Below are 22,075 nucleotides of genomic sequence, written 5' to 3'. Positions count from 1 at the left end.
TTTAGTAAGTGGCTGTGTTGATCATTTCTATTTTTAGTAGTCTCGGACAGGTTCCTAACTCAGCACAGTTCAGCGGTCTTCATCGCATAGCTTCATCCTTGATTTTGGTATTAATCAGCATTGGAGTTATAAGTTATTTAATTAAATATTAATTCATCCTAAGGTTTAATATTTAACTATTTTTATTATTGATTAATTGTGTTGTGGGCGACTTAGGAAAAATATCTATTTGCCAACAATATTGTTTTTGATAAAAAAAAGCAGCGTTAACAAGGGCGCTGACCCTTTACATGGCCAAATGGCCATCAAAAAATTAAACAACGTTAACTAGGGTGCTAACCCTTAACAAAGCCAAGAGGCTATGAGAAAAAAAAACAGCACAAAGGTGGCAAACAGACCAAACAGGGGAACAAACCCCAAACAAATAGATTTAGACAGGCCAAAAAACCCATCAAACCTGCAACAACCCAATCCAAACTCAAGAGTGGGGGGAAAGCGGGGGCTGGGAAAGGGAGGCAAATCTTCCCTTCCGCCTGTGACAAACAACCGTCTAGGCAACATTTTCATTAGGAACATTCAAAGAAAAATCAGGCGGGGAGGGCCCCGCAGAAACACTGCCAGATTGCTGCTGCAATACAACAACAGACTGTTGCAGACGAACAACCATAGGAGCAGAAACGCTAGTAGACTGTTGCTGACGAACAACAACAAGAGCAAAATCACCAGGAGAAGAGCGAAAGTGTGGAGCAAGAGCAATAGAAGTAGTAGCCTCCACGACAACACAAACGTCAACAAAGGCATCATCAACAGTAAGGGGCACCTCGTCACAAGAGGAGAAATCATCCTCTAAAGAGGAGTCAACAAAAGCAGATTCAGAAGCATTAATCCTCAAGTGATCTTCAGTAGCATCCTTCCACCAAGTAGCAGCACCTCTACGATGAGAGAGGGAACAGTTCGAAGCTAAGTGACCTGTTGAGAAGCATCTTCGGTAACGAAAGGGGAGGCCCTCAAAATCCAACGATTGGGTCCAAGGCCTATCCCCAACCATGAGAACCTCATGCCTAGGGAGGGGTTGAGAAATGTCAATATCAACTAACAAATGGGCAAAGGTTGAATGACCCATAGAAGTTGTGACATCATCAACTTTCAGAAAATTGCCAATAGAGTTACCAATGGCCTCGAAGCAAGAAGGCTCCCAGAAATGGAGGGGAAGATTAGGAAGGCGGACCCAAATCAGACGAATAGTAAGAGATTCAGTAAGGGGGTTGCAAGAAGTTGTCCAGGGCTTAAGAGAAAGAGAGTGATCTCCCCAAAACCACAATTTACTCAAAATCAAATCACAATCAAGAGTAGAAGAAGTAAAGGAGGCAATGAAAAAAACTTTAGCATAAGGAAAAAGTTCAATGCCATAAGTAACAAGAGGTTTTCAGGAATCACTCACCCAGCGATGAAGTTCCGAAAGAGAAGGCCAAAATGCAGTAAATCTACATACCAAAGCACAACGCTGGTAGAATTTTAACATTTTCCGTAACCTCCAGGCCACAAACCATAACAGGGGAAGTCTTGGCACAGAGAAGAGGAACGGAGACCCTTATGAGCATCAACTCTAGCCACACGGGCAAAGCTACGTCCAGGAGCAAGCTTGGGGACGTCCACAACAGTAGCAGCATAACCCCCAACACCAGTCAAACCGCCAGACACAGCAGGACGGGGGCGTCTAAGGGCCTCAACACCCATCAGGGGAGCATCGCGCTCCAACCCAACAACAGGAGCGAAAGAGTCCACACCTAGGCCCGTAGTCAAGCCGTTGCAAACAACGGTCAAGTTTGAAATCTCCAAAGCGGGAGAATTCAGGGTCATGGGAGCGTTCACAATAGCAGCAGTAGCAGCAAAACCCCCAACACCAGTCAAACCACTAGTCACAACAGGAGGGGGGTGTCTAAGGGCCTCAACACCCATTAGGGGAGCATTGTGCTCCAATCCAGCAGCATGAGCGGCAGAGTCCACACCCAAGCCCGCAGTCGAGCCGTTGCAAACAACGGTCAAGTTTGAAATCTCCAGAGCGGGAGAGTTCACGGTCATGGGAGCATTCACGAGAGCCATTTTCTTGGTCACGGGAGAGTTCACGGTCACGGGAGCGTTCACGGGAGCCATTTTCTTGGTCACGTGAGAGTTCACAGTCACGGGAGCGTTCACTGCAATATTTTTATTTTCCTAAGTCAGTGGCATTAAAAAGGTGGCGTTGAGAAAGATGAAATATTTCATGTTTATATTATTTTTATATTGCAAAGTTGTCACCTAGGAAAAAGTTCGAACTTTGCCTAGGGAGTTTGGGAAAATTAATGCCATGTCTAGGGGAGGCTATGACATGAAATGAAATTGAATTTCAATTGTTTTGGGCACCATTTGCATTTGAATTTTAGAGGGAAAAATCTCTAAATACAGGTACTTGGCCTCTCATTTGGCATCTTATGAAATTGCATCGTTATGTTGCCGATTTGGCGATTGAAATCTGAGCTTCAAAGTGTGGCTTCCTAGCTAAGTCTCAGTTTCGTACTTGGAAGATAGTACCTAGCCATGTTCATGTAATTCCAGTGTTGTCAGTGAGTGTTTTGTGTGGGATTGGAGTGTTTTCTTGTTGCTGGTCACGGAGTTGCTGAAACCATATTTTGCTCGTACCTCTTGGCCAAGCGATTCTATCATTTTGGGTATTTTCTTTGTGGATTTCTATGTTCTAGGCGATGGCATTTGTAAGTTTGCAGCACTAAACTTCGAGTAATCAATTTTATTTTGCAAATTGTACTTCCCAGTCTAGGCGTCATTATTGTGTGGGCATTTTTGGAAGCAAGATGTGGTAAATGGGGTATATGGAGGTCACTTCTCTAATTGTAATTGGTCATTTTCGATATATTAGCAGTTTGGGAGTCTTTGGGGATGTTAGGTGTGAGTAGTGAGTGACTTTCATGCATTTTAGTGTGTCTTGGTGTTGCTGGTTGTGCATTTCAGCTGCTTGTCATAAAATTACAGATTTCCAGAAGTTGGTGTTTGAGCGTGCCCTTCATAGTGTGAGTAGATTAGTTGATTTGGGTGAGTTTGGAGAGAGAATTGAGCATTTCTTAGTTTCTTGAAGCTGCTGGTCTGCGTGTTATTGATCCTAGGATTTCATAATTTCATGTTGAAGAATCTTTTGGGAGTTAGTAACTATTTGAAGATATTTATCAGCATTGGACAACATTACTTCTCTATTTTATATCTCTATTTATATTGTAAGGTTAAGTAGTAGTACTACTAACCATTTATGGATTATAAGCATTCCCACTAAAAAGTGGAAGAGGCTGGCTTGCCGCCTATATTTTGATATTTGTTGCTTAGTCCTCTCGCTGCATAAGTGGTAGACTGATATTTGTTTTGTAATGGTCCTCCCGCTGCATAAGTGGTTGAGTGATATTTATTGTAATGATCCTCCCGCTGTATAAGCGATTGAGTTGAGCTTGTTTGATGTGTTCGGTCCTCCTGTTGAAATATTGCGGTTGAGTGATTCGTGTTTTGAGAGTGTTGTTCTCTTGGCTGGTTTACAGCCAAGCTTCTTGATTCACCCGCTAGATAAGAGGAAGGGGTTGGCTTGCCACCCATTATTGTATTCAACACTTAAATAGATTATTACTAACGATCCCTTGCTACCGTATGCTCTCACCCTCCTAGTTTGGGCTCTCGGTGATCAAAAGGTGTGGGGTTCCCTTTAGTTGTTTGGATTTCATTGTTCTAAGCCTAACGGGTGATTGGTGTGATTGTGATCTTGCTATTGAAAAATGAAAAAAATTTAAGGGGAATATTACAATATCCCTTCCCTCAAATGGGAATCCCTTTATTCAAAACCAAACTAAGGAACTAAACCAAAAGTAAAACTACACTAAAGCAAACCAAACAAAAAAAAAAATCAAATTAATTACTTGAGCCACTTAAGAATCACAAGTCAATTGACTCAAGTGAAATCAATAACCTGGCTCGACAAAACCACTAAACTAAAACACACAAAAGGAAAACCTAGCCTAAAATTAAACTATGTACAAGACTACTAAGACGGACACGACTCAAACGACTTAAGTATATACATGATATAACATGATTTCTTAAAGTGTGCAACAGTAACAAGGCAAAGGTGATGGTTTGAAGTCTTGTAGACTTGTCCTTAAATTTGGAGAGAGAATCTCTCACTTCGCAACTCTCATATTCAATCAAGATCTCATGCAAAAATATCAATTGGGGCAATTCATTGGGACCATGATCTATCCAAATGCAAGTTGTTTTTCTTAAATGTCCATAACCAAATTCAAAATAACTCTCAAAATTAGGATTAAGAGGAGGGAAAGAGACAACCTGGTGTTTTTCTCGTTCAAATGGAGACTCTTGCTTGTTCTCCACCATCACATCATAAGAGAGAACATCAGCTACTTTAGGAGGTCTCCAATGGTGGTGTAGCGTTCCACTTGCATTTATAACATGCCAATTTTCACTTACTGGTTCATCTTCAATTCTTGGAAATGGACTTAGCACAACCTCAAATTGCTCCACTTTGCATAAACCATGCATCCTTATGAAACTCTATGAGCTTATCTTCAAAAATGAAAGTCTCCTCGATAAGTTGAGCTCCAAATATTCCCTCTAGTTGATCCTTAAATACAATATCTTGTGGAATTTCATCCTCAAGCAATGCATCGGGAGGTCGAAGTTGATGATGAATCATACCACTCGCCTCAACTTGTTTGTCTTGAAAATTCTTTGGCAATGACTCCATTTGCACTTCCTCCACAATATCATTTAGTGCCCCCTTGTATTGTTCTTCATATTTGGATTCCCTGGTGAAACTTGTAACTCTTCATTCAATACATCCATTTGTTTGTCTTCTTTTCCATGGACACTCGTAGTTTCTTGCAATTCTTTTTCAACGATCTCCTTTTGTAGCATGAATGAGTTTCCATCAAGGGGCTCCCCTTCTTGCTTGATTGCTGAATCATTGCTTGCATTTGTCTGAACATCTTCCATCTCTTTCTCAACCTCTACTTCAGTGGGTGTTCCTTCCCTTGGCGCAAGGTAGGCGAATTTGTTCTTGACTGAATTGAGTTGATTGTCCTACTCAATGCTGTTTTAATACCCTCTTCTTTTGATGCTAAGTTGATTGGTTGAAGGTGAGCATTCCACAACTTTTCTGTAGTGTACATCTTTGACAATTCTTCCGACTTTACTTGCACCTTAGCTTGGTGAATAGCTTCCCTGCATGATTGACATGTGACTTTCGAATGGGTGGTATTATGGATCCTACTCCAACACAGGAGCAAGATGTCTTCTACGCGCAAGTCCTTCTCAATACATAACCCTTTCTTGACCATCTCCTTGAACCTCGTGAAAAATTCACTTTCACCAATTGAAACTTTGGGTTCGACTTTTACCAACACAACGGGCTCATGTACCTTTGAAAAGGAGATTTTACCTTGCAAGGCTAATTTCATCCTTGACAAGAATGTTAAACAATACATCTCACTATGTCCGTCAGTGTTATGGATTCTACAATTATTCCTTGATGCAAATTTAGACAGATTTCGTGGATGTAGTTGTGCATTCAAAGACCACCAAAGATTGAGAATATAAATTGAGGCACAATCCTACTGCTCGTCCATTGAGAATTCTTCCTTTTTTTCTTTTTTTTTGATTTTTTTTTGGATTATTTGATATATGAGAGATCTAGCAAATCTTGAATTTGAATTGAAAGCTCAGCAAATTCTGTTGGCATCAGCAATCATATTCCTGTATTCACTATCATTACTCCTCGCAAATATGAATTGAAATGATCTGGAATTCAGTAGTTCAGGCATTCATTGCGATCATGCCCTCCTTCTAGTGCCAATTCTATTGGTGCGGAGAGGAGGTTAAAAAAAGGTTTTGGATAACTCCTCCTAATATAACTTGATAAGTTTCATAATTCGTGGGATGATCAGCCCTCCTAGCGCCAATTCTGTTGGTGTGATTTTTATGCACACGCAACTCAGAATAAAATACCTTGAGATATCCTATTCTCTCTTGATCAAAATCTTGTATGTGCTAAACAGATGGATTGTGTGATCACAAAGACGACTCCAAAGTTCTAGATTCATGCAGATAGTCTAAGTTGGTTTGTTGTGATATGCTGGTAATTTGAAGGGGGACTTGTTGATGTGTTTTTTACGCACATGTGAACATAGAATAAAATACTCACACGTATCTTATCCTCTCTTGAACAAAGCTTCTCAAATGCTGAAGATTGGCTTAAGGATCACTTGAGACAACTCTAAGGTTTATAAGTGTCAGGTCTTGACGTGTGGATAAGCACAAGTGGTTGTTGTTTCATCAAGGGGCCTTTTAACTTGAGAGGAGACTCTTGAAGAACCTTGCAGATGATATGCGGTGAAGTTCTTTCCTAATACTACAAGATGTTTGTCAAAAAATAGCAAAAGATGAGGGTTGAGAAGTTCTAATCTATCCAAAGAATGGATGGACGAAGAATGATATAAGTGAAACTCTACTAGTTTCAGCATCGCCATACAAGAACAACTTTACCAAAACTAGTGCAATCTTCTAAGGAAGCTTAGAGATTTTCAAATCGTTACTAAGTATGGACACCATCACTTGAATGCATACCCATGATTGAGCAACAATTGAACTCAAGCACTTACAATGATTCTAGTTGACCACACAAGGCGCACTTACAATCAATAAGAGGCTAGTGGTATGGATTGCGAGTTTCACAATTAATCAAATACACCATTCCATCATTCAATCTAAGTACTTAAAGTAATATCAAAGATTGACTTGAGAAGATGAAAAATCATGCAATAAACTTCAAAGATTGAATAGAAACACCATGACTTCAATGTTTTATTGATCCAAAAGCCAAACAACAACAATTCTTACTTACTGACTCATTACTAACTCATTACAAATGAAATGAGTGGAGTTTATATAGGACTCCAAATACAACGAAGGGCCGAGATCGAATGAAGATCAAGGGCTGAGATTTTGCCACATAAACCCTAATTAGGGTTTGATACAAATGAAACCCTTTCTGGATGAGCATCATCATGGAATCAACCAATGAGAAAACAAAATGTGTTGGCATAGAAATTGAGGAAGCATCTTCCAATGAGAAAATGAATCGGCAAGTAGGATCATAACAAATTGTCTTCTAGAATCTTGTTTCCTTTCTCTCCTTCCCTTCTGGCATATTCAATGAATCTGGACACACTCTCTTCTGTCTCAGTCATCGAGATCTCAGGTAGAGACTTCAACTATTCCTCCATGTGCATGACTTCATTGAAAGCTTTGACAATGGCATTCTCCCATATAGGTTCGAGTTCTTGAGTCTTGCTGGCTAATACCACGAGCTCAAGCATATCATCCAACTGTCCTTTGGTGATCATTTCATCAGTGCCATGAAAGATAACTCTTTTTCTCTCTTCCAACTCTCTAGCTTCTATAATCGTCCTAGGATCAATCTTCCTCTCCAAGACAATCTATGATACTTCTACTATCTTATCATGAATACGATGGATATCATCTTGAACTTGATTGCATCCGTTTCCAATCTCCTAAAAAACGATCTTCTTTGTGCGAAGTAGACTACTCCATTGTAGAAAGCTGGGTGTAGAGCGTTCTCTTCTTATCTTCTCTCTTGATAAGACTTCCCGGGGTGTTTTCCTTATTACTTGCAATACGGGAATGATGACATCTCTAGCATGTGCAAATGCTTCAAAGGCCTCTATGAGAACATGAGTTCTTCCAAGGACTCTTGTGACTGTGTCAAGTGTCTTCATTATGCCCTTCATGAACTCGCTAACTCTGGTATATGAATCTTCTATCCACGTGTCCATCAATTGTGCTGAATTCCTCACATTCTCCATATGATCATCTGATTCCGCAGGAAGCAAGGGTGACAGTGTAGCTGCCGGACTCTGATGTCTCAATGGCTTCTGAAATTGTTGGAAGTAATTACTCCACGCACTTATCTCTTTCTCTAGCCTTTTATTCTTTTCTACTTCAGCTCTTAACATATCATTAACCGCCTTCAACGAATCATTTGCATCACCTATGGCTTGCTTGGAGGTGAGTGGACCCAAATCAATAGTCTCCATATCATACTCATTTGCTGTGATCTCTCCTTCATATTTATCCACCGTTGGAGTAGCTATTTGCAACTTTCTTGATCCCGAATCATCTCTAATCACCTTGGACATCTTTGTAGCTTTCCTTTTCTCGGTGACTTCTCTAGTCTGGCTTAGAAGGCTCGCTATATCATATGTTGGTTCTTCATCAACTATTATCACTTCTTCTTGAGCTAATCTTTCCTTAAGCCATTCAGGAATGGAAGATCTTCCTTCTTGAATCTGTGTTTCTTCACACATTTTCTCATCTCTAGATGGTGAAGTAGTCTCATCATTGTCTTCTTCATCTCCTTCGATCTTTTGGGTGTGATGAGTGAGATCTTCTTGTCCTTGTGATGATTTCTCTTTGCCTTTGTCATTGTGAACTGTGGATTCCATTGATTCATTTGCTCCTTGACTTAATTCCTTCTCCACTCTTTGTTCTTCATGTCTTTCTTCCTGATTCAACTCTTCTTCATGCCTAGAGGAAGGATGACTGAAACTCTATTTATGCTTCTTCCTTGATGACTCTTTTTCTCCATGATCTTCTTTTCTCTTTGAGCCTCTTGAGTGAGATGGTTGAGGAGCACTTCCACTTGCGCTTGCTTCATTTTCATCATCTACTCTTTCTTCTGAGTGGAATGTCATCGTTATGTTCTCCGCTTTCAACTTCTAGTGCTGTCCGTCTATCCATATGCAAGTGTATTCCAAGACTTGTTTCATCAACTCCTTCAAATCCATGACCTCCACGTCAACCCATTTGATGTGGATCTCCTTGTTTTCTTTGGTGTAGGCTGATTGAAGATATTTGCCACTATCTTGAACTTGATCAGCAACATGAAACAACTTACATTTCCTGATGAAATCGAGAGGTAGCCTTGAATACATCTTCTTCACTTCTACATCATCTTGAATGTTCATCCAATAGTCCTCTAACTGCCACTGGTGTGTGTACTTCTTTCGCATTATCATATCGAGTGTGAATGGCTTGAGTGAGTGAAGTGCCAACTCTTTCTCAGCATCCTCAACTACATGAATGTAAGGGCACACATCAATAGAGTTTCCAAGCGTGATAGGAAAATAAATATTGGTTCCATGCTTATGCCTATATGCCTTAACATATGCCACCAATTGTCTCACTACCTCAAGTAGCACCACTCTATCTGTTGGGTAGCGCGACATGTAGGGGGGAACAGGGCATCCTTGAACTCTGATATAGGTGAACTTCGGGAATTGGATGAACTATGCACCATGTTGTTCTACCAATGCTTGTGCCTTTCGAGAGAATATTTGCTGCTGTCCTCCTTAAAGCATCCTCGTGATATGCATAGTGAATGCGTCATTCACTCTTCTATAATGCTGTTTAGGCAGATGATGAAGTTGTGTATACTACACCCATATACATCAGTCCTGGATACTCGTAATTTCTTGCAAGAGAGTATACGATGTAGGAGCTCATATAGAATGTTCTAGTGCACATCAACCTTCTTAGCTGTAGATCAATATTATTACTGATGAGCCTCGCCCAATTGATTGTATCCTTGCCATGAGTGACAGTCTCTATGAAGTGGAACATCTAGTCCTCGAAATAAGAAGCCTCTGGTGCACCAACCAATCGATGAAGTAGGGTGATGAAGTCTTTGAATTCATCTTCTAAGTCCACCCTATGTAATTTGTTGGGCCATCTGCTCCTACCACCTCTACTCTTCTTCAACCAAAACTTGTCGATGATCTTTGAACATGCATCTGGATCATCATCATAGGCGGACTTAGCTCCTTCCATGCTTATGTAGACCATATGCTTAGGCTCAGGTAGATGAAATGCCTCACTAATTGCCTTTTCCGAGAGATATGTGAGCACTGTTCCATCTTTCGCCACTATTCTTCTTGAAGGAGAGTTGTAGTGTTGGGCACACTCCACAATTAATTCGTAGCATTGCACTGCCGAAGGGAAGCCAACTGCATTTATGATCCCACTATCAATCATCTTCTTGGCCGTAGCAGTAGATTCACTTGTGTATGACAGGTGCCGGAACTTCTTGGTGTCGAACTTCCCGAGATTGGTGTCTCCTATTTTGCTCTAATGAGATGCGATCTTGCTTTCGAATGCGCCGTTCTTCGAGTCTTCCTTGATGAGTGCATGACAGGTCATGGTTTTATTTGGTTTAGGAGCCGCCATCTTTCACCTATAAGAGATATATAAGTTAGGGTAATGGTAAAAAATATGCGAAATGCTCATATAATGAAGCATATTCACTTAGCAAGCTAGCTATGATATTGATATAAACCAATCTTTCATCTTAGTGAATGCGAAATTTGAATGCTAGATAAGACTGATTTGCACCTTTAGATGAATTAAGGAGGTCTAATTTGCTAAACAAAATCAATTTCTGACCTTAATCAGACCTGTACCTGATTTTATATTAGTCAATATGATGTCTCTACCTCTGATTTTTGACGATTCAACCTGATATGGGGGCTATAGACCAATTGACGTGATTGAGGAACCTGTTGTCTTCTTAAAATCGCCTTAACTTTCGATTGATGTTGCTGTTGAATGATGAAATTCACCCTTCAATCTGCAATCTTAATGCTACAATTCACCCTTCAATGATGAATTTGCTACTCCTTGGGGTAAATTCGCTGTAGATGATGATTGAATTCACTATCTTGCTGATGAAATTTGCCAATCTGCTCTGAAATTCGCTGAATAGAGAGAGGGATTTGATTTGATTTGATGTTTGAAATGAATGTTTGAACTCCTTATAGGCAATTAAGGAAAGGGTGTGTCTTTTCCAATAAAGGCTGACTTGGCTTGATAAAATTTAAAATCATAAATTACCTTTTGAAGCTGGCTGACTTGATATAATTGAAACAAATTTATATTTTGGGTACCAAATTTATGTTGATTAATCTTTAAGGTGCATTAGAACATTAGGAAATTTCGCTCCCCTACCTCAAGTGGTGAAGTTTGCTCATCTCCCTTGAATCTTGAAGTTCGCTCATCCATCTTGAATCTTGAAGTTCGCTCATGTACCTTGATTCATGAAGTTCGCTCATGTATCTTGATTTGTGAAGTTCGCTCATGTATCTTGATTCTTGAAGTAAACTTGCCTTTCATCATCCTAAATTCGAAATTGTTTTCTCCTAAACATTTTAAGGCATCAATTCAACTTAAGGAAATGATCTATTAGCTGGTTTATATCTTGTTTTGAAACAAATTCGCTCCTCTAGGCCCAAACATGAAGTTCCCTCATCTCCTCCAATTTGTGAAGTTCGCTCATATGCTTGAGTTCATGAAGTTTGCTTTGATCTCAAAATCGAATCTACTTCAAAGCATATGAAAGGAATTCGCTCTTATTAGGGAATTCATGAAGTAAAAAATTCGCTCCACTACCTCAAGTCATGAAGTTTGCTCTCCTACATGAAGTTTTCTCTCCTCCTTGAGTTCATGAAGTTATCTTTCAACTCCAAATCGGATCAGCTCAAGGTAAATGTTCTCACATCCTTCACTCTTCCACTTTCAAACATGAAATTCGCTCCTAGTTGCTTTATTGATTCAATCCTTAGGTTTCAAATGCTCAAACTCACACTCAAATAAAGCTTTCAGGGGAAATTCGCTCTCCTACCTTCAAACATGAAGTTTGCTCCCTTAGCTCTATTCTTGAAGTTCGCTCTCCTAAGGTTGAACATGAAGTTCGCTATTGGGGGCTTGGAGATGAAGTAAATTGAAATTGAATACGGAGTGTTTGCTCATCACCTCGTTTCACTTCTCTCCATTCAAACTTACAAGATAAGAGTTTCACTTCTCTCTATTCAAACTTACAAGATAAGGTTCTTGGAACAATTTCACTCTTAGTCAAGGGTATTTGAAGGGAATTTCGCTCCTCATGAGAAGTATTTGAAGCTTTTACCCTTTAACCTCGAGCACTTGGGGTGTCCTAACTAGCAGTTCCTTAGATTCATCAGTTGAGCTCCAGACTAACTCACATGAAATCTAGACCCTATGAACTCACTCATTTCACCTGCGAGAGGGAGAGACTAGACTAAGAGGCTAGGACCTGAAAAAAACGAGGGGTCCCCATTTTGATGTGGGCGATGTGTGAAATGGTCACAACATGACTTACGTAATTGTTCGAGGAGTGAATCAATCAAAGGATTCTGTTGATTGCTAACACTTGTAACTTTCTTCTCTTTTTATGGAATGATTCTGCAATAAGTTCTGTTCAATCCTACTTCTACAAAGACTTGGAAAAAAAAGGCAAAAGGGATGAGGGTTTAGAAAGATAGTTTTAATCCTAATCTAATCCTATGAACTCCGGAGACTGAAATTGCAAACATGGAATCCCGTTGCAATCCTTGCTTCGCCAATTTCAACAACTACACTAGAACGTTGCAATCTTCTAAGGAAATCAAAAGATTTTCATATCACTCATTTTTGCCAACATTTTGAACAATGAATAAAACGATAGAAGTTAAGTTTCTGTTTCTGGTTCAGGCTAACTTTGCACGATAACTGAAAATCATCTAGTTATCAAAAGTATGAACACATTATTCCACATTGAGCAATTCTATCATATCCTTCATTCAATTTAACAACTTGAAATGAAATCTATTCTATGGAGAGCCAAGAAACCATGCTAACTTGCAAAAGTAGACAAGATTCACCAACAATTGAACAATGAATATGCCTTAGCACTTAAGAAGTATCACTACCACAATTTCTCAGAAATCTCTCTCTTTACAAATGAGAGGAGGGTTTATATAGGCATTCGATTAAAAAGCAACGACCCGTGGATTGATTTAAGATCAATGGCCAAGATTAATAGATAAAACCTCAATTAGGGTTACTTGTAAAAATATTCCTCTCGGCCAATGAGAAAATTACAACACTTTGGATAACCAATGAGAAAATGGGAGCTGCTTGTTGATTCTGGTTCATTGCATCTGGACACATTTGACTTGGAACCTCATGATTGGTTGATTGACGACTAGGATGCCACCTCAACTTGCCTTGCAGATTTGATTCCTATCATGAAGAAATGTTGATACCTTAGGCGATATCTTTTGGATGATCAAGTTTCTAACTTTGATTAACTTTTTTGAAACTATTTTCCTTCCTTGATTACGAAATTCCATGCCTTGGACTCGGATTCTCTAGTGGAGTTCTTGACTTCGTGTTGCAACATTTCTCAACCAAGATTACATCCTTGTATTGACCCTTAATCTTGAATTTCCAAAGGAAATTCAGGATGATTAGAACATTTCTTCATTCTTATTGTGTCTTGAACTTATCGCTGCTTGGTGTGGAATCTTTTGTGTTTTGGATCTTTAAAAGAAACCCAAGGTGGATGTAAAGCCTTTCATCCTTGCTTGACTTAATCTTCTCGAATGTCTTGATGGAGTGTAAATCCTTCTTTGTTTCTTTTCATTTGTGGATTCCATGGTTCCTTGTTTCATCTTCATTTTTCTGGAAATCTCTTCCTGAGCTAACATCAAGTACCTGAAAATAGAGAAAATTCATAGATTAGAAGAAATAAGCTTGATGTCATCTTGACAATTTTCGAAAATAACTCTGATTTTCTGATTGAATTGTTGAAATCAGATCTAAAATCAGACTGAGTAAAGTCTGAAAAGTGAAAATGAGAGTTAGAAAAACTTGGAAATTATGGAATTAATGTTTGATTATGAATTTAGAAATAAAATTCAGACTTAGGATCATTTTGGAAATCGAAATCAGACTTGGAAAATCTTCTTGAAATCATGAAATTAAGTCTGATTTAAACTTTAGGACTCAAAATCAGACTTGGAAAAGGTTCTGGAAGCTAAAATCAGACTAGGAAAATTCTGGAATTTGTGAAACAAAGTCTAATTTTAAGAATTTCTGCCTTCAAGACTGAAAAAAACACAAAAAGAAGCAACCCTGTTCTTCTGAAGGAATTGAAAAATTTGATAGAGAACCTAGGCACAAGTTTGGAAATCAGAATTTAGAATAAAAGGAGATTTGAAGACCAAAATCTGTAAATTCTGCCTTGAAAATGCTTCAGACCTTCAAGAATTGAAGAAAATTCTCAAAAAAAAACTTCTGATTTGTCTTTGAATGTCTGAATTCTTCCTTAGAATTATTCTGAACCTGCAATTTCAGCTTGAAATCCACTTAGAAATTTTGGAAAAGGTGCTTGGAAAAGTTCAAATTCCTTGAGCATGATAAGAAAGTTGGGAATAGTAAATTTGCCAAAGCCTATACTTATAGGGAATTTGAACTTGCTCTTGCCTTGTTTTAATATTTTAATGAGTTTTATTGGTAATGTATGTGGTCATGATCTGCTCTTCAAGTCGAACCTCTTTTGTTTTTCCTTGTTTTTGTTTTTTAAAACTCATGGCAATTTTGCCTCTGTGCTTCCTTCTAGAAACATTTTTGCTTTATTTCTCTTTTTTTCATCCAATCCAACACTTAGACAAATTGTGCTTTATTTTTGACTTTCATCTTTCGTCCTTGTCCACCAAGGGCAAACTTTGTGATGGCTTAGGGAATTTTTTTTTCTTGTTTTTTTGGTTGAAATTCTTCCCTAGGTGGACTTTGATGCTAGCCAAGGAACTTTTGACCATTGCATGGGCGGACTTTGCAATTTTGCAATGAAGATTCACCATGAGGTGGGGTGGACTTGAGATTGGATTAGGAATTTTTTATACTTAACCTAAATTTCCAACCTTTCCTCTTCTGAGCGCCTATACTTATCACCTTTATTATCCCTTCTTGGGCAGACTTCATGATAGGATTGGGAAGTTTTCCATGGAAACAAAGAATTTTTTTCAAGGAAACAAGGAATTTTTCCAAGGAATTCAAGAATATTTTCAAGGAAACAAGGAATTTTTCACGAACCAAATTCCAGACTTTGTCAATTTCTTGTGAGCTTCAATCAGCTTTTTAGAAATTATCCTCTGGATTTGAAAGTTATTTCATACTTGGTTTGTTTTGGATGAATTCTCTTGACTTGACACATCTTCTAAACTTGAAACCATCCAAAACCTCAAAAAAAGCTTAAAAAAACTTTCAAAAAAATCAACATTTTATTTTTAAAAAAGAGACTGAAAAAGCAGGTTCTCAGATTGGCCCCAAAATGCCAAAAACAAAACTTTCTAAATTTAGTAAAAAGCAAAAAAGCAAATTTCCTTAAAAAAAACAAGTTGTCAGAATTGACTCTGAGAAATTGCAATTTTACTCCTTTGTCCCATTTGAGACTATCCGTAGCAATAAAATATTCTTTTGACTGTTCCTTCACTTTTTGACTTTGATGTGACTTCCAAATTTCATAAAACTTTAGTTATTTCTGAGACTTAGAGACTGGAGACCAATACCCTAAACTAAAGCAAAATAAAAAAGAGGGGGTCCCCATTTGCATTGGGGTGATGTGTGATTATGTCACAACATCTAGTGCCACCTTGAATAAATGTTCCTAAACATTCCAAAGATAAAACCCATTCCAAGCCCAGAATCTCGGTTTAATTCTAACTAACTTATCCACTGGTTAAGAAAGGTACTCAAAAAGGAAGAGGAATCCTAAATTGTATCAAGACACTTCATCTTCCAATCTCAAGTGTGTGCAAATGCGTTCATTTCTGCCTTATGAGAACAAGGTGACTCTTTGGTTCCACTGTGACAAGTTGTGTAGCTTTGTCGTAACTCCAAAAGCATCCTTAGATATAGCCTCACTAACAGCAAGTGTCCATAGCCCCGGCCAGGTTATTGCTGTAATCTCATGGAGATTGCTCTACTTCCGGCAAATTGTTTTTTCCTTTTTCTTTGATACCTGTAGAATTTTCCGCACACCCAAAGCCAAGTATCTTGATATTTGATATTTCAATTTTCTCTTTTGATTTCTTTCTTTTTGGTTGTTTCTTTTGTTTTCACATATTTCCACACTTTGGCTCGCAAGCAATGAAGCTCACATGGGCTTGAGAATCACAGTGGCACTGAAGTAAGATCCTAATTTTTTATTGGTCACGACTTCACCTAAGAAACCACAATGACTTAGAGAATTGATTAAACGAGTAAGAAATAATGATCACAAAATTCAATGTCAAGACACTAGATGATTTCCTTCCTAGTGAAGTACTAATCTTAACTTTAAGAGAATTTAGAAATATTTAATCGAGGACTTGAAGGTTCTTCATAAATATTTATCAAAGGAATAGCTTGTACATAACTTGGGTACACTAGAGTGTGCGCAGAAGCAGCATCTTCCTTCTCACAAATGGGAATCCCTTATTCAAAACCAAACTAAGGAACTAAGCCAAATGCAAAACTACACTGAAGCAAACCAAACGGAAAAAAACCAAATTGCCTACTTGAGCCACTTAAGAATCACGAGTCAATTGACTCAAGGCAAATCAACAACCTTGCTCGACAATACCACTAAACTAAAACACACAAAAAGAAAACCTATTCTAAAACTAAACTATGTACAAGACTCCTAAGACGGACATGAATCAAAAGACTTGAGTATATACATGATCTAACATGATTTCTTGAACTGTGCAAGAGTAACAAGGCAAAGTTGATGGTTCGAAGTCTATGGTTTGAAGTCTTGCAAACTTGTCCTTAAATTCGGAGAGACAATCTCTCACTTTTCAACTCTCATATTCAATCATAGTCATAAAGTTGATTGGATTGAGATTTACCTACGTTACCCCAAGTTTCCGGGACGGGGGGACGAGTTTCTGGGACGGCAAATTTTTTTGCCAAATTTGGGGACGGGGGGGGGGGGGGGGACGGCAAAGGGGACGGCTGTATAAAATATAGGGAAAATTTAAAATATATAGGAAAATTCTAAATGTTCATATGAAAACATGGATAAAGCATGCATCTATACATTATATTCATATGAAAACATGGATATAGCATGTGTATGATACTATGAAAACATTTTAGAATGGAAACATCGAACATACAACATTATCAATAGACTCAATACTCAATATGCACTCATAATTCAGAATTTCAATTCATTCACATTGTCAATATGCATATCATAATAGATATTAAAGAAATAAAATACATAATGGAGCCTAATCAGACTCAGAGGTTAAATTTTCACTACTTCCATCAGCGCAGTTCCCCCCTATATTTTTCGACGGGGGTTTGGGGGCAGCGCCCCCAACTTGGGGTCAAGGGGCAGCGCCCCTTGCGCGCTCCTTGTCGCGATACAGTGCGGGGTCGAGGGGCAGCGCCCCGCGAGGCCAAAAATACTTTTATTATTTTATATAGGCGTCGGGTTTTATTTTTCTATTGGCAAAAAACCCTTCATGAGATATTTCACTCCCTCAATTACGCAAAAAACATCATTAAAAAAAAATTGAAAATATGACTTTTTTTTATTTTAATATTTTTCCCTAGCCCTGGATGTGGGGGACGTCTGGCCGTCCCCGGGACGGCTGGGATGTCCCCAATCTGTCCCCAGCCATCCCCGGGACGTACGGACGTCCCCCACAGCTAGGGAAGCCATCCCCCCGTTTCGGGGACGTCCCCTCAAAATTTTGACAATTTGGGGACGGGGGGGGGGACGTCCCCTGGCCGTCCCCAAGTCCCCAAAACGTCCCCGGGACTGGGACGGGGGTTTTCAGGTAGGGGACGCGTCCCTGGGTTTCGTAGAGATTTACCAGTGCTTAAGAATTCAGTATCTTCAAATCTGAATGCAGTATTATAATCTGTATAGTCATTGTCTGAGAAGTATCGTGATTGATTTTCTACAGCAGGCAGAAATAAGAATGAACACTGCAAACAGAGATAAGACTTATGTGTTGGGCAGAGACAAGAATAAACAGTATCTATAATTGGTAGGAAATCGGTTTGATGAAAGCAGTTATACATGCCACTTGTCTTTTTGTTATCTATTTTTATTAGTAATTGTGTTGGTTACACTTTCTACTTATTAATATGTGTGTGATTTAAGGTAGTTGGAACTTGGCACGTAAAAAGGGCAGTTGTGATTTGGATTCAGTGGATGGAAGTTATTTAAAGCTGTTGGAACTTCCTTATCAGTTGTAACTGCTTAAGACAGTTGGAAACTTCTTTTTATGTTGCCAATAGAGAAAGTTATATTCTCTATTAAGTACGTGGAAGGCTGTACAGGAGTTGTTGATTTTTTGGTGGGAAGATTTCTGTGATGTGCATGCAATGAAAGTATATTATTTATAAAGTAATTCTGTTCCAGAGGAGGTGTCAGATATAAATAATATATTCTGAGAGAAAAGACATAAGTATACTAAAATCTGAAGTTCGATGCTGTCATAAGGAAGGTTTTCATTTGAAGGTGTAATCCAGATCAGGTATAACAGTAACGATATATTAATTTAATTTTCTCTTTCAAGCCTGCTCTAAATCTGGGTAAACAAGTTCTTTTTCAAAGATACTGATAAAGTTTGTGACAGTAAGAAATGACTGTTCATTCAGTTTGCATTCAGTTTACAAAGAGGTTCTTGCAGATCATTTCCATACAAGATTTCTATCTGAAGTCTGTTCATATTCAAATTGTAATTAACTGTTTACATATTTCAAATATTGTAAAGAGAAGTTTCAAAGATTGTAATCAGCTGTAACTGGTGATTGTGACATTCTTGGTGTCAATGCTTTAAGGATTTCTGAGTTGGTGCTCAGATTATTGTTTTTTGGTTTTGAAAGAGTTGGTGCTCTCAGAGAGGATTTGGTGATTCCTTGGGTTGGTGCCCCAAAAGTTTGTAATCATTTTAACTGTGAGGCTGGATTAGGACAGTAGATCCTAGCAGCATTTCTCACTGTGGTTTTCCCATCTTGGGCTTCCACGTATTTGCTTGTGTCTTGTCCTCATTGTGTGATGTTTCCTTTCTGATTTCAGTTTGGTGCTTTCATCTCATTTTTCAATTTAAAAGTTATTTATCAAAGGATTTAATTGGATAAAGTTCTGAGAATTATTTACTACTGATTCACGCTGCCCCTGGAAATAACTTGAAGCAATTCATATAGTTTTCAGAAATGTCCAAGATTTGTTTTAAGATATCAGTCAAAATGTTTCTTGTTAACTGTCTTATCTTTCTTATATTATATTTTTTGACACTTTAATACCTGTCTTATCTTCCACCTTTCTTCCTTACATCTTGTCACTTCTTTGATCACAACTTGCACTCTTTGCAAAATTGGGTAACTTCCTCCTCTTTTAAATTCCATTCGTCCCTGCATTCTTTGCTCTTTCCAACCTTTCTTTCCCTTCAACTTAACATCTCACATGCTTTGAGCTTTGTCATTCTACCTTGCTCTCAATCTTCTCAAGATTTTCTTCTCTTTAATGATTAATCTATTCTGCACCTTATTTTATTTAAACTTTCACATTTCTTCATTTTATTCTAATTCTTTTTCCACTTATTTTCTCATCTTTACCATTATAATGTTATTATGCTCACGTAACACTTTTCTTTCTACACTACCAATTCTTTTTTAATATCCCACCCTCTTTCTACCACAATTCCCCTTTCCCTTTCCACATCTTTAATTTAAGTTTACTCTCTTATAATAACGATTATATAAATTGTACTTCTGTTATACAGGATATTTCATCTTTGGTTTATAATGTTCATATTTTGCTTCTTGTCTCATCTCTAGCATAATTTTGTTATTATTTTTATTAACCTTATTTTATTTTAATCATAATCAGCCCACCATCTATCATAAATTATTTATCTACAACCTCTTAAAGTGTGTTGATTTCTATGCCCCTTCTTTTGGCATTTCATCTTTTTTATTGAGCCAACATGCAATCTTATCATTTTATCTCACTGTCTTGATGATGGATCGTGGAGTGATCCAAATTGTTGATGAATGTTAGTACACAGTTTTTTCCAAAAGCTTTTTTCACTCTATCTCATGGATTGTGAAAATTTTGTGTTCATTACTGCCTTATTTAGTGTGAAATATTCTTTTATTAACATTTTCAGACGCTGGGGAGGATTCAAAGATTCATACAAAATCATGGAGTTCTCAAACGGTGATAAGTGTTGGAGTGGTCCAGATAGAAGTTTGACGGTGAGCTTTTTCTTTGACATTACTGCCCCGTGTATTAAGTCCTCCCATTTGTTTTGAAAAAAGGATTTTTTCTCAAGCGAGTGTAGTCAGATGAATGAGTTGATTATAGATCAATGGATGAGATTTCTTTGTATTTTAATCATTAGTTCATGTTCGATTACAGATCAGGCTGAAGTGTGGTTTGAAGAATGAGCTTATTGATGTCAATGAGCCAAGTCGATGCGAGTGAGAATTTTGAAATCTTAATTTTTATTTTTTCTCTTTGCTTAGTTTGGTGGAATCTAATATCTATTCTGTTCTGTTATGTTTTCCCCTAAACGTGCAGGTATGTTGCAAGCCTCTTAACTCCAGCACTGTGTCTAGAAGAAAGAATAAAGGTTAGTGGTTTGAATCAGAGGAGATTTCAGACTTAAAACCTTGTTTAAAATGTATTTTGAAAGCTGGACCTTAATTTGATATAGGAAAAATGGTTCTAATATCTAATAACATGGCAGGATCTTCAAAAACGTCTCGATTCATTAAACCAGGAGATTCAAGATCATGATGAACTATAAGATGGCATGCTTGAGTTTTTGCAATCATGGATTAGATCATTAACTGTTGACATGCAGGGATATTCATCTCCATAGACTTTCCTTTTCTAAAGGCAGTGAAAGGTGTAATTGCTCCTGAAAATTTTGCTGCAGAGTTTTTTTAATACTGTAGATTAAGCCCACGATAAATTTTTTGGAAAATTTAGGCTGCCATTCTTGTGGATTTTAGCAATAGAAACAAGGTGCTGCAACTTCCCGGGCTGGTAATAGAAGTTATACCAGTCTGTGGAGTCCCCTTCCGAAATGAAGCAGCCAGTAAGCTGGTGGCTGTAGCATTCTGTCGGTGTAGAATAGCAGTCTATCTAAATGTTCGGTTGTCAACTATAAGAATATGCTGATATTTCATACATGGGGATAAGTTTTATCTTCTCGATCTAGTCAGCTTTTTGGCATTCTTACATTATTGTTTTGATTGTTATATGAAAGGAATGTACTATGCAGTATGATTTGTTTTATTTTTGCCACAAAAAATTGGGATTTTATGGAACGGAAACCTTTTTGTCTATTGCAGAGCACATCTAGTAATTCTGTTCCTTAATTCATCTGTAATTGTACAATCGTACAAAACAAATATTTATCCAAAACCTTTCTGCAGCCAAATGTGTTCCTCTTATTATCCAGACTAGCTATAAAAATAGGATGCGGTTGATTCTGTGTTAGTATGTGTTGTGAATACGTATGTGAAAGCTTAGCAAAAAGGAAACTCTTTGTGTGCCAAGAAAAGAATCGAAGGATGTTCAAAACCTAGAGATCATTGTGCGATCTTGAGTACATTTCATAATAAAGCAGAGATGGTGTATCCATATCTTGGGTCCATGAAATTATAATTTGATGTTGACATCACCAAATAACTTGTTCATGATTATTTGCTATAGTCACTGCCATCAGATCTAGCTTGGAAGAAGCCTTTTATGCAGTGGCTTTAGAATATCTGAATCTGTGGGTATGCAAGATGGCAATGGTTCAAACAAACCTAGATTGGTAAGAGTCCTATGAGTGAATGTTCGGTACTTGTGGAATTCACAAGGCATTAATACGGATCGTATGCAATGACAGTGTTTCTTCTTTACCTAAACTTGTGCATAGATAAATGATAATGCTGGTTTACGTACATGATTTACCACTTTGATCTTCATCAGGGTAGTGTGGCATTGACGAGCCCTCTCACATGCTTATTGGTACCTTCTATTTATTGTTTGGGATTTTCCAACTTATGGCTTTCCCTCACCATGTTTTCTGTGCTTGAGTTCTTAATA

The 22,075-nt window shown here is 38.0% G+C and overlaps 1 protein-coding gene across 2 annotated transcripts in view; it reads left to right on the top strand.

Moving 5' to 3' along the window:
- The window catches only part of LOC131038333 (glucosidase 2 subunit beta), a 132,874-nt gene extending 111,550 nt beyond the window's left edge, over nt 1-21,324 (top strand). For both annotated transcript variants that reach the window (XM_059212881.1, XM_059212880.1), the window contains 4 exons: nt 20,139-20,226; nt 20,390-20,451; nt 20,552-20,603; nt 20,721-21,324. In XM_059212881.1, the coding sequence (XP_059068864.1) occupies nt 20,139-20,226; nt 20,390-20,451; nt 20,552-20,603; nt 20,721-20,780 (262 nt within the window). In that variant the 3' untranslated portion in view covers nt 20,781-21,324. The remainder of the gene's footprint in view (nt 1-20,138; nt 20,227-20,389; nt 20,452-20,551; nt 20,604-20,720) is intronic.
- Nucleotides 21,325-22,075: the final 751 nt, after the last annotated feature.

The sequence above is a fragment of the Cryptomeria japonica genome, chromosome 10, assembly GCF_030272615.1.
Source record: "Cryptomeria japonica chromosome 10, Sugi_1.0, whole genome shotgun sequence".
Classification (NCBI taxonomy): domain Eukaryota; kingdom Viridiplantae; phylum Streptophyta; class Pinopsida; order Cupressales; family Cupressaceae; genus Cryptomeria; species Cryptomeria japonica.
This window is presented reverse-complemented; position numbering and strand designations above follow the sequence as displayed.